Source organism: Hyperolius riggenbachi, chromosome 9 (assembly GCF_040937935.1).
Source record: "Hyperolius riggenbachi isolate aHypRig1 chromosome 9, aHypRig1.pri, whole genome shotgun sequence".
NCBI lineage: Eukaryota > Metazoa > Chordata > Amphibia > Anura > Hyperoliidae > Hyperolius > Hyperolius riggenbachi.
This window is the reverse complement of record NC_090654.1, coordinates 276,612,396-276,626,007: the sequence shown is the minus strand read 5'-3', so window position 1 is coordinate 276,626,007 and position 13,612 is coordinate 276,612,396. Positions and strand designations below refer to the sequence as shown.

Here is a 13,612-nt window from a genome sequence, read left to right as displayed (position 1 = left end):
TAGAAGCCCCGGGTAAGTTGAACTCTCTTCCTCCCTTTGCCCGGTACAGTACTCCTTTAACTAGGGATGGGCTACAAATAGCCGTAAAGCTTGTAATTGAAATTACGAGCACAAGTTGCTGGCATGGGGGGGGGGGGGGGGGGGGGTAGTATTGTTATCTTAATGAGTTTGAGGGAGGAACCACAGGAGTCACATGATGGCACACAACATGCACCGCATCCTCTAGCCCATCCATAATCTTAACACGTTGGTAAAAATCAATAATGTAAGTATACAGCTGTATTCCTCGTGTAACTACGGTGCTGGGAGATTTGGGTGCAGGGTAAAGCCACAAAAATGGCTCCCTCTGCTCTTTCAAAAGTCCCGGTGGCATTGATTACTATCCCATTCCAGGCCGTCGGGGACTCTGGAGTAAGATGTAATTCAGCAGCCAGCAGCCGCTGTTTATATTGTAATTTGGGCTCAGTCTTCTGATGGGGCCCAAACTACTGACTGGCGTGTACTGCACACCTAAATTTCCAGCACTTGTTATTGTCGTGCGTTGGTATTAATCAGGGCTTCGTTTTAAGCCCTCTTCAGTCTAAAGCCTGGTACACACATCCAACTTCCATTGGCCAATTGTACCACTTTCATGAAGTACGATTGCTTACCTACACCATCTGTTCATAGTATTCAAAATCTGCCGGCCCTCATACTGCACAGAAATTGTAAAATTGGCTTGCCGATAAATGCTAAACATGTGTATCAGGCTTAAAGGACACCCAAGGTAAAGAAAAACAAAAACTAATGAAAAACAATTGTATCTATCATTCTAAAAATGACAAGATGTTCCAGTTTTACTTTATACTTAACCATTTCACAACTGAGGGGTTTTACCCCTGAAACACCAGCGCTATTTTTACCTTTCAGCGCTGCCTCCATTGTAGTATTTATGTACTATGATTGGTTATTGGGGACTGGAGAGTCTCCATAACCAATCATTGTACTGCAGAGCCGGGGTGTGTGTGCGCGCGCGGGTCGCGGGGGCGCGCGATCGAGCGCTGCACATTTGTTTACGTTACATTGTTTTGAATGAAGACGGCTTTTGTTTAAAGCAGTCTTCATTCTACTCGCAATCGGCGAGGCTAATTGGATTTAGGAACGCTCGTTCCTAACATCCAATTAGTCACCTGCTGTGCGGGCTGGCTGGAGTGTGCGCGAGAGTTCCCCGCCCACTCCCAGCAAGTAAATAAACAAGTGCGCCTTTCTCCATCCCTGGGGGTGAAGCGGTGCGCAGAGGGACGGAGAAATTTAGCACTGGGGGGGTGAAGTGGTTAGAATCTACTTTTAAAAGTTTTTACTGGTTTATTGTTTTTGCTCAATGACACATTCATTGAAGTATGCCAGAGCTAAAATCTATGAACTATTGACCCTTTTTATCTCCTTCCTGCTCTAAGAAGCCATTTTCTGCTAGAAAAATGTTTTATAGTTGTAATTTCTTATCAGTGAGGTCAGACCTGACTCAGTCAGAAACTGCCACTTACATACCTGATGTTTAACTCTTTCAGGCAGAGAAAGGAAAAAAAGGAACACAGCATAGTTATTAGTGTGCTTGGCACTGTACATACACATGTCTATCTCATCATGTCACCTCGGGTATCCTTTAGAGGACAACTGTAACAAGAGGAATATGGAGGCTGCCATATTTATTTCCTTTTAAGCAATACCAGTTGCCTGGCTAGCCTGCTGATCCTCTGCGTCTAGTACTTTTAGCCATAGCCCCTGAACAAGCATGCAGCAGATCAGGTGTTTCTGACATTGTCAGATCTGACAAGATTAGCTGAATGCTTGCTTCTGGTGTGATTCACACACTACTGCAGCCAAATAGACCAGCAGGGCTGCCAGGCAACTGGTATTACTTAAAAGGAAATAAATATGGCAGCCTCCACATACCTCTCGTTGCAGCTGACCTTTAAGTTATACAAACACTTTATCGACACAACACAGTAAATAGAAAATAAATAACTGCATTGAAAAGGACACTTATACCTCCAAGTAAAAGGTTTTAATAGGTTGAGACAGACCAATATGAATTTCAGAACTGCCCAAATGCCGATTTATTAACAGGTCACATAAGTTTAAAAAAAAAAAAAAAAAATCTTACAATTTATAATTACAAAGACGACTTACATAAAAACAAAAGAGGGGAAAAAATAAAATAAAAAATAAAACAAAAAATTCAGACCCTTTCCCCACCCCCAAAACAGTAGTTTGGGGCCCCTCAAAAAAAGAGCCTTTCGCACTCAGTCCAAAGCACGGGGCCAACGATCGCACAACAGGAGTCTTCGGAGACTGGATCACTTTTCTGTAAAAACTAAAAATAAGTGCAAGTACTATACAGTGTCTCAGAGAAAAAAAAATACAAGTTACTAATTCGCTTTTACATCATTAAGCCCAATAAAAACAAGAGATTTAAATTAATGACAATCCAACTGTCAGGAGATTGGCACAAAAGGCACGCTAGTGTGAGTGACGACATGGATGTGACAGTCACGAGAGAGAGAGAGAATGTCATAAAATTAATTACAGGCTTAAAATACAAAACGCCAACTCCACCCAAAACTACCCATCAAAAGCGCGAGATGACAATTCTGCCAAGCTGAGCTAAGTGTTACAAATTGTATGCAAGTTGGAACTGGCCCAATGCAATTCATCAGTGATTGCGTCGGATTGGTCCAGTTTCAAGATGATTGCAAGTCGCAACAAAATTTGCATCAACTCCGAAAATCAGCACAGATTAGCTATACAAAATGTTGGAGCTACCAGCAAGATGAATCGGTCAATTGCAACTCTGCTCCTCCCCTTGTTAGAATTTGGTTTATACTGGAGGGGCATAGCAGGGTCAAACAGTCAGGCAGTTCTGTCCCCAGCGAAAGGGGAAATTCAGAACTACAGGCGTGCAAATAAAGGCATGCTTAGAATTATATCTGTGAGAGATCAGCTATAAAGTTCGTTCTAGACTTCAGGTACAATTTAAAGTAAATCTGTCATTAGGAACTTATGAGGCTGCCATCTTGAATAGTTGGTTCAGAAATTTCTAAACCTAAATTAAAAAAAAATACTAAATCAACTTGATCCGAAAAGTTTCCAGGCTGGAATGCGATCACCGGGCTATAATGACTTTTGAGAACACATCTCCTGATCCGTACACTTGCACCAGGTGCGTAATTTAAATCACTATAACCAGAGAATCAACAGTAAGAAAACAAAGTATTTTTTCCAGGTGCCCCCTCCCCCCAAAACGATCAAAATGGCAGCCACCACAGTTGATCTACTTTAAGCTCTGTAGAGACAAACTGCTGCAGGGAAATCTCACCACTAGTGATGGTCTTGTCTAGAACTCCTGGAGAAGCATGTGATTTGTCTGATCAGCTGATAAGGTTTGCAAAGCTCTGATTTGCTGTGATCACATCCTGCTTCAGCACATGATCACGACTAGCAAATCAGAGACTTACATATCTGTCACCTGACCAAACTGATCACATGCTTCTCCATAGCTCATCCCAGACATGACCATGATTACTCACCAATGCATTCCTGTAGCCACATAAAATCCAGCAATGTAAAGACCCACCTCACTGGTGCTCCGCCAAACTCGCTGTGCATTTTGGGTGATTCTGGCCTATCGACATGGCTGGTGGATTATAAAACATATACATGGAAGCATGGAGATGTAGTATACAAAGCACAGTTGATGAGTGTGGCATGGACTGAAGCAAAATATACATGTGCTGTGATTCCTATTCTGACATGACCAGACGGCTAATATTCACGTATTCCTCATACAAGCGTGGACTTAAGCTACCGCTCACCGGTACATCCAGCTTCAAACACTGCTGGAAAAGGGGGAGGGGCGGGACATCATTTTTATGTGATTAAAGAAAAACAAATAGTAAAAATGATAAAAGCAGCACGTAGCTCATTATACACAAATTCAACCTTCCTTGCCCTTGAGGAAACAAAATGCCAAAACGCGTACTAGATTCCTAAACGTTTTCCTGGCAGTGAACAACTAATCAGGCTACTTTGGTTTAACGTTAAAGGCCATTTTGGTCTTCTAGTGTGTATGGGAGCCAGAGGAGTGCCCTGCTGCAGTCTACTGGCAGCACCACCTGCTGGTGGAATCTGGTATGACAGCATAGGAGGAACTGCCAGAACGGAGGTCTGAAGTAAGGACTTCTTCAGGCTAATTAATGGAGCTGATCTAAGCAGATGGGGGATTACATTTTAGTATGTAAGCAAATACCTCCTAGCACCCCCTTCACATTTCCGGAGATAGTATGGTTTAGGCCTATAGTTTAGGTTATAGGGAACAGCTCTCCAATCACAGCAACAGCTACAACTTGAAGCATTCTAAATGGCCAATAGTGTGGGCGTGGCATTACTACAGCCTATCTGAAACCTAGACATATGAGAGGGTGCTGTCCACCCAATCAATTTAGTGGCATTTCCCTAAGAGGTTTCCTGCTGGGTCTCCTAAACCATACTAGTGCCAAATCTTCAATAAAAATGCAATTCATATGCTTATTAGGCCGGAATTTGAGAACAGTAGCAGGTGCATGAATTATTCAGAGAACAGACAGCCCCCCAACGTCCTCCTCCTGCCTGGTTAAGCTAATCAGTATGTTTGGAAAACTTTTTGACTATCTATTGTTACATTCTTTAGTGAATTCTATACAGAAATGCATGTAGTGCTACAAAAATGTAGTGAACGATAAAGTTAAAAGGAAAAAAACCCACACTTGTATATTTTCTGTTCTTTTCACAGGAAGTTCGCTGTAACACAGCAGCCAATCAGATTCCTCTGCAGACAACACAGACCAGGTGGGGAAAATCTGATTGGTTGCTGGCCTATGACGCACATCATCCCTCCTGCAGCTTAACTGATAAAATATGTAGTGATGGGGAGGCTGCGCCACCAGGTAAAAGTTACAAGTGTGACGTAAAAAATGGTCAGTGATCTGATTGCAGCAAAGACAAGAGAAGCGTTCGGCAAGTCTGGATTTTCACATATACGGTGTCCAGTCCTGTCAGTGAGATAGTTGGCATCAGTTTTGTACGAGTTCTCTATGGCTTGATTCACACATACAAGGTGTACATTTCCAGACCAGTCCTGTCAGTTTTGTAGGGTTGTGTTCACACATAAAAGGTGTACAGTTCCAATCCGGTCAGGATTTGGAGCCATATCGATCTCTGTCATGCACTGAGGAGGACCAACAGTCCGAAACAGGCTGTCTGCATGTGGGGTTGCTGTGGCTCTGTAGCATGTATAAGCTATAGGCTCGCTATACACCAGCAGTTCTGGATGCAAGCCTGGCCTCAGGGGTATAAAGAGATCATTTGCATTTTCAGTAGCGGTGCATTGTGGGTAACCACAGATGTTCACTTATAGCTGAATTATCACAAATTACTTCTGTTTTAAGAAGGCAAACCACATAAAGTTTTAGTAGGAGGGCTTTTCAGTCGCTTTTAGTCCTCTATACTTTTCCTAGTGGTTTTGGTCACCCCGAGCTGCTTGGTTACTCTCCTGTTAGGTAAAACGGATAGAAAACAGACTGACAGGACTGGACCGGAAATGTACATATTTATGTGTGAAGCAAGCCCGATTACTGTGGGCATGGGGAAATAAAATAAATTAAGGTAGTCTTGTTGAAATGGGGGCAAGCAGTGCCCGCGACGTAATACTCATGCACAGGAAGGGAAGTATTAAGCCAAGATGTCTACTGTCTTGCCTACAGAAAGTAGAGCAGCGACTTTGGGCCCATTTCCACTTGTGCAATTGCAGAATTCGTGTTTCGTATAAGTTTATGTGCGTTTTGAAAATGGACAATCACTGAATACAATTTGCATACGGAACGTGAAAAACTGCAGCATGTTGCGTGTGGGTTTTCGTTTCTGTATCGCAACAAGTTCATTCAGATGCCAAAATTCACAAGTCATGGAAACAGGTCCATTGACGTTCATGGCAATGAGTTTTAATGCATTTTTCGCGCACACATAAAAACGGGCCCAAACGCGGCTTGTGAGTTGCCTTAACCATGAGCGACTAATCTGGAATTTCACACTGAGGAACTCAAATAAGAAAGTGAGAATAATATAAAAAATTAAATGAAAAAAAAAATCTACTGGTAAATAAACCAGCAGCCAATGGAACTGCTTGGCCAGATCTGTTGAAATTTACTTGAATAATAGTTTCAAACTCTTCCCTAAACACTGGTTACATTGCTCTGAAGATGATGCCAGATTACTGGAATCATTGGCCACACAGGAAGAAAAATATTATATTAAAAACTTAAAATTAAGCAACGGCGGCCTAAAAATGGTCTGCAGCCCTAGAACTGCCCCTGGCAATCCACTCACCTCCAGCGTCTCTTTAATCTGATTGGACAAAAAGTTCTACAGTCCCTCCTCCGCCTGCAAATATAATTGATTGTACAGAAAAGTCCCAATGTTGAGTTTTTGATTTTTTTATATTTTCCTCTGCACACAATTGGCTACTAGATTTATTATCCAGAAAATAGGGTTTAAAACTTCATTAAATACCCTGCCTTAAGTTGTCTGACCAATCAGCTTTGTGACCTGGGTTCTGTGAATCAGGGCCAATGCACTGCCAGTCCGCCAACCACTTCACATGGCGTTGGGGGCAGGCATAACGTAGCCCGTGCTTTCTACAAAAAATAAAATAATTTTAAAAATGTTTCTGTCTGATTTTCCGAATGCATATGAGGGGGGTTGGGGGTGATGTTGCAAAAATCTTATTTTTTTCCTCAAGAGGAAAAAAAAATCAATTTCTAATACAAATTGACTTTTTTAAACAAAAAATTTAAAAATCAATCGATTTGTCTGCTTTGCGTATGGCCACTTTTAGAGTTGCATGGATCTGTTCCAAAAAGCAGCGGACCCGGCCACTGGCCTCTGTGGGTGGGGCACTCTGCAGGTCCGCTTCCCACAAGAATTTTTTTTAGCAAAAATATGTAAAATGAAAAATAAATAAGTGACAACTTTTAATGATCACAAAGTTTTAAGTGCAGTGGCCATGGGCAACTAACTTCCTAAGTCCTCCTCTGTCCATCGCAGGACTGAACTCTGGAAAACCTCATTAGCACAATAGGAAGGGCTTTTAAACGAACGAATACTCCCGCAGACGTTTTGCGGTTCTGGCACGTCAGCAGCGGGGTCAGATTATAAATGCAGAGAACGCAAAGATTCCCAATACAGCAAGATGCTTAACCTAGCGTCAGGACTGAATCCAGGGAATGGAGAGGGCTGTAATAGTCACCTCTCCCACTGCAATCAATGCACAGACTGAAGAAGTGTCTACTGTGTGAACAGAGCGCCAGTGTGGCAACAACTTCAGACTTCAATAAAATGGCCACACTGAGTCAGCAGAAGTGGTGGAAGTAAAATGCTGCCCAGTGCTGCAGCCCATGCACCGATTACAGTAGAAGAGGCGACCGTGACAGCCGCGCCTTTCACCGCGCTCAGACTGGTCACTAAAGCTAAGTAGACACGCGATAACTGTTGTCTGCCAGGGATCGGGCAACAATATGGGGGGCGGTGATGCGTTCTGTTGCTATGGAGGGACCGAGCGAATGACAGGGCGAATTTCTGCGGGCGAAGGGAGTGAAAATAACATTGCGCTCGGACGTCACTCCTTAGTGTATTAGGCACTCCCACAGCATAGCTGGGGATACATTTAATGCGGAACTGTAGTGAAAATAAAATTGCTTTTTTTTTTTTTTTTACATTAATTTAGTCAGTGTTTGCCCATCGCAAAACCTTTCCTCTCCCTGATTTATATTTTCGAAACGTATCAAGGGAGGTGACATCTTTAGTCCTGTCGGGTGCAACTCTGCGGAATGTTTGTTTTTGAGAGTTCCAAACAGTACAACATATACCTGGCCTCCCAGAATGCTCTGGGAGGAGAATTCCGCATAGCTAATCAGCCTAGGCTAAACATCACTGGGAGGGTGGGGCTTCATACCAATATGCAGCAATTAATAGATATAGGAAGTGTTTGTTGCTGAATCCAGGAAATTTACTATAAAAGTGGGTATCCTAAATAATTGATTGCGTCCTACTATGCGACGCTACAGGGCCTCTTTAACACTTTTCTTAGAGACTAGTGGAGCCACTCTGGGGATTTTAGCTCTGTGAAGACTTGTTTGGGGTAACTGCGGGTCACCAGCGTGACGTCTGGTCCCTCCCCCCCAAATATGGTCCTCCCCTTTTCACCCCATAATGTCAGTAATTAATGAGCGGGACGGAAAAAATGTTGAATTTAGCATCACAATTGCATGTTCTGAGTCCCATTCTAGCAATTCACAATGCACCACACAGAGATTCTCTAATAAAAGATACAGGTGCGTGTCTGAGAGCGATCTTTTGTTCAAATAAAGATCTGCCTTGGCCAAAGTTTTAGGTCTGTGGGTGCTAAAGCAAGACAACCGATCAGCTTTGTTAATTCTGTTTCTTTAGGTTTGCAAGGGCTCCACTGATCCTAAATGGGAGATATCCCACTTTACCTGCAGAATATTATATCTATTTATCCACTTTAGAAAAAGCACAGCAAGTAAAACGTGATCCTTTTTCTGTTAGAAACATCGGACACTTTAAAGTCAACTTGGACAAAATTAGCTGAGCCTATAATAAATAACGGCATAATCAGGAGACGCGTACAAATGTATACGAATATCAGAGGCTCCAGAGATGGAATGTGGTACTGAGAATCAAGCGAGCCAGGCTCTAGAGATTCCCACTGGTCAGTTTTAAAGGGGAGGGACTTGCACCTGACACTAAGAAGCTTCCTCCTGACAAGAGCATTAATACTTCTCCTGGACTAAAAGTCGTGTTGCCGTGCTGCTTTCACTGCAGGTAGTCTCACGTGATGTACGTTATGCTCAGTATTTACGTCCTGGCTCACTTTGAAGGCCTGCGCAAGTCTAACGGAATAACTGCTAATGATTATTATTTACAAACTGTTTTACTTGATCTCCTCGACCGTTCCAGACGTGGATCCGCCCACTAAGGGACGAGATGCGTTCCATGACATGATCTCATTGCAATTAAAGCCAATAGCATTCATCTTTGAAAATACTGATACAAGGATACTTTTACAGCCTTCCAAAAAAAGCCAGATCAGACTCTTATTCCTATACATACATTTTTTTTTTTTTAAAGCCAGCTCCACTCAAGATTGACATTTCGGTTTTGCATAGCAGCTGGAAAGCAGTTATCATCCCGTGTTTACAAAGTAGCACATTAGGACATTCCTGAACTGACACAGCTGAGAGATCAAATTACAGTGGTGATTAGTCACAGATTAGGGGGAATCCGACAGGCTAAACTCTCTAAATACATACAGGGTGCAGTTCTATATGTTTTCCTTCTGTCCTGTGCAAGAGTTCAGATCCACTTTAAATAAAATCACATACCAAGTGAAGAACAAAGTGTAACTGCTATTCAGCTGCAGGATAGTTTTACTGAAGTCCTGCACAGTCAATATCTGTGTGTCTTTTATAGACTTGGTGGCAGCTTTTTTGCTCTTCACCTTCACTGACTTGACTGTGCTGCTATACACATAAGTGATCTTTTTTCTGTGCGGAGGTGGCCAGATTCTGCAGAAGCAATCTAGGCATAGCTGGTGCCTGACTATATAATGCACCCAGAGCAAGGGCAGCCTCAGGGTAAAACTTCTCCCAATCATTTATCAGCAATTGCGCATTCCCAAACTTGTATGTTTGCATCATAAAACAGTGGCGCAGGTACAGAAATAGCCTTTAAGTAGCCCTGCAGAATCCGATATGTCTGCAGTGTGTCTACTTTCATAGAAGCAGGCAGCTTTAGGCACTCCAAGCTCTGCCCCTTGGCTACCCAAACATTACTTTATTTGATCTGAGGAAGTGGACTGTGCTTTGCGAAACGAGTTATCATTTTTGTGTCTGATTATTAAAATATCTTTCTTATATTTGCGTTGCCCCTTCTTCTTAGAGCTAAGCCATCTTATATTTATTACATCCATGGTTATTTTATGGGGCGCCTTCTTCCACCCAGTGATTTCACCACAATAAGCCTTCCCACTCTCGGCTAGAGTCCTAAAAAAGCTGCAGTGAAATCTGACTATTGCAGTAATCATTTGAGCAGTTCCGCCCACCAGTGCCTCCTGGCTGTGCCTGTGATGTCACCTGGTGGATCATACTCCAACCTATCTCATGTACATGCAACTTAAAGGGGAACTTCAGCCTAAACAAACATGCTGTCATTAAGTTACATTAGTTATGTTAATTGAAATACATAGGTAATATAATCTCTTACCCACCCTGTTTTTAAAGAACAGGGAAAGGTTTGTGATTTCATGGGGGCAGCCATCTTTTTCATAGGGCAGCCACCTTTTTGGTTGAAAGGAGGTGACGGAGCATGAGACACAGTTCCAGCTGTCCTGTGTCCTGATTACCCCTCCCAGCTGCACACGCTAGGCTTCTAATCTCAAATTCAAAATTTAAAAAAACAAAAGGGCAGAACCAGGGGAAAAATGCCCAGGCAGTTTTCTTTGATGGGGCGGAGCTTAGCTTCTGTGCAGCTACAAATGAGGCTTGGGTAAGAAAAACAAAGTTCTGATGTTGTGAAACTGTTAAAGAAACACTGCTGCTAAAGTAACTCAGTGCTGCTGAGTAGATTTTTAGTCTGGAGGTTCACTTTAAGTTAGCTAAGCAGTGACATGACTGAGCTGGAGGAGGGAAATAACAGCATGAGCAGCGAGAAGGTGTGGCTAAGACAAGCTGTTCAAACCACTACTGTAATAGTCAGCTATCACTGCAACTTTACTGGGGTTTTATTAGTTAAAGGGAAAGCTACTTGGGGTATGTAACAACGGATAAAATGCATACAAAGTTACCTGACATTGCCCAGCTAAAACCGAATGATCAATTTTGCGTGGAGATGGCTTTAAGCAAGCAAAGCCAGCCTTCTGGAACACAAATCTGTGATATAATCCATCTCTGTAACACTGTTTGTAGCTAGTCCAGCTATACATTCCTATACAAATGAAAAATTCCTACCTAGAGTTTCAAATAGTTTTTCCTACTGAAAGATCTCCCCACTGATACCGGTCAGTCATTCTGGTAGCAGCTTGTTTGTTTCCTGTTTATCTTCTCCCCGAAACTAGCAGCATCATACAAAATAAAAAGGGAAATCTTTGACAACCTCTGCCCCTGCTGCAGAACTACAAGTCTCAGCATGTCCTGGTAGAGAGAGATGCAATTCCACAGCAGGTGGGAAGCTACGAGTTTGCTAAAGACTGCAAAAAAGTGTAAAAATAAAAACAGAAAAAAACAAAAACAAAATCCTATTACAAGTCTTTGTAGTGTGACACGAAAGATGCGGAACGGCTATTAGAAACAGTGAACTAATTTTGCATATAAAAGCTTAATCACATATATTAAACCCTTTTTTTCTTTTAAATGTTTAAGATATCTACAATAATGGGGGTGTCAGACTTTGTGCAACACGTCTTGGCACTATCGTGTGGGAACGGTGTACTGGCTCACGTCAGAGCGCCCGCTACGCGTCACAGGCCGATTGGTCCAAGCCGTCTAGTGTCAGCTGGTTCCTATGTGGGGAGTTGGGGCTGGGGGGGCCGCTGGGGTTGGAGCTGTTAGATGGAGTGGAATGCTTTGTGGAGTCGGAATCCGGCTAAGGGAGAAAACAGAGGAGGCTGTTAGAGAGGACAGGAACAGGCACACACACACACACAGATAAAGTATTTTATACAATCGTATAAAAAAAAAAAAAAAGTCTTAAAGGGACACTTAAGTCAAACAAAAAAAAAAATGAGTTTTACTCACCTAGGGCTTCCAATAGCCCCCTGTAGCTGTCCGGTACCCTCGCCGTCTCCCTCCGATCCTCCTGGCCCCGCCGGCAGCCACTTCCTGTTTCGGTGACAGGAGCTGACAGGTTGGGGACGCAAGTGATTCTTCGCGTTCCCAGACACATTAGCACCCTCTATGCTGCTATATTGTATATGATATATGCTATAGCAGCATAGATGGTGCTAATGTGTCTGGGAACGCGAAGAATCACTCGCGTCCCCAGCCTGTCAGCTCCTGTCACCGAAACAGGAAGTGGCTGCCGGCGGGGCCAGGAGGATCGGAGGGAGACGGCGAGGGCACCGGACAGCTGCAGGGGGCTATTGGAAGCCCCAGGTGAGTAAAACTCATTTTTTTTGTTTGACTTAAGTGTCCCTTTAAGCCGCATCTACACGCGTAGATACGGACGCGATGTGCCTTATCAATCGAGCCGCTGATGCGGCTCGATTGATAAGATCCGACAGGACGGATCTCCCCGCCGCCGATTCCCTGCTCGCTCCCCGCGAGGGGACAATGGCAGGGAATCGAGCAGAAGATAAGCGGCGCGGCGACGAGCGGTAATCGAGCGGGTATTGATTCCGGCGCGAGCGGGGACGCGGAAGAGGCGATCCAGCGGCTAATCGAGCCGCCGGATCGCCGCCTCCTCTACACGTGTAGATGAGGCTTTAAGGTGGCCAAACATCAGCCGACCAATCATCCAATTCGATTATTATAATCGAATTGGATGAAAATTGGTGTTGCCAAGTGCATGCCCGACGGAAATTGGCCGCACGGTCGATCGTGTATGCTGCAAGATGTCGGGTCGAAGTTGGTTGGTCGGCTGCGTGGCGGTACGGCGGACGATTTGCAAACGAGCGACAAGAGGACGAAACCCCCACTGCAATGTATAAATGTTTGTAGTTTGTGCATTTATACATTAACTGTCCGATGTCAGCCTCCATGCGGTTTCCGCCAATCTCGCCGGGTTCCACATACCCGCTGCTAGTGTGTATGCGGCTGTTACCCGGCGAGATAGACGGACACCGTGCGGAAGCTGCTACAGGACAGGTAATGTATAAATGCACACACTACATACATTTATACATTTTGGGGGCAGTGGCCGCGGCGGGCTCAGCCGATTCCCTGATAATTTCATTCTGAAATCGGACGGGAATGGGACTGCAGTATATGAGCAGATTCGACGAAGACAAATTTATCTCTAATCAGATTTGATTAGAGATAAATTTGTCTTTTGGTCAAATCTGCCCATAACTTTTTTAAGATCAGACTTATGTATCAGATAAAGATACTGAAGTAATGACCTTTTGAACTTCTCTGCAGTAAGGGCTGGTGCACACCGAGCGGCTTTTTCAGCGTTTCTGCAGCCGCTTGCGGCTGCGGATACGCTTGGTCAATGTATCTCAATGGGCTGGTGCACACCAGAGCGGGGGGCGTTTTGCAGAAACGCATACTCCCGGGGTGAGGCATTTTTTGGATTGTGAATGCGTTTCTGCCTCAATGTTAAATATAGGAAAAACGCAAACCGCTCTGAAAAACGCCAGTTCAGAGCGGTTTTGCAGGCGTTTTTGTTACAGAAGCTGTTCAGTAACAGCTTTACTGTAACAATATCTGAAATCTACTACACCAAAAACGCTTCACAAAACCGCAAAATGCTAGCTGAAACGCTACAGAAAAATAACAAAAAGCGTTTCAAAATCTGCTAGCATTTT

General features: G+C 43.6%; 1 protein-coding gene across 4 annotated transcripts in view; it reads right to left on the bottom strand.

Moving 5' to 3' along the window:
• Positions 1 to 2,022: 2,022 nt before the first annotated feature.
• CDC42BPB (CDC42 binding protein kinase beta) overlaps positions 2,023 to 13,612 on the bottom strand; it is a 183,471-nt gene continuing 171,881 nt past the window's right edge. For all 4 annotated transcript variants that reach the window (XM_068254625.1, XM_068254626.1, XM_068254627.1 and 1 more), the window contains one exon: positions 2,023 to 11,730. In XM_068254625.1, coding sequence (XP_068110726.1) covers positions 11,599 to 11,730 — 132 coding nt within the window. In that variant the 3' untranslated portion in view covers positions 2,023 to 11,598. The remainder of the gene's footprint in view (positions 11,731 to 13,612) is intronic.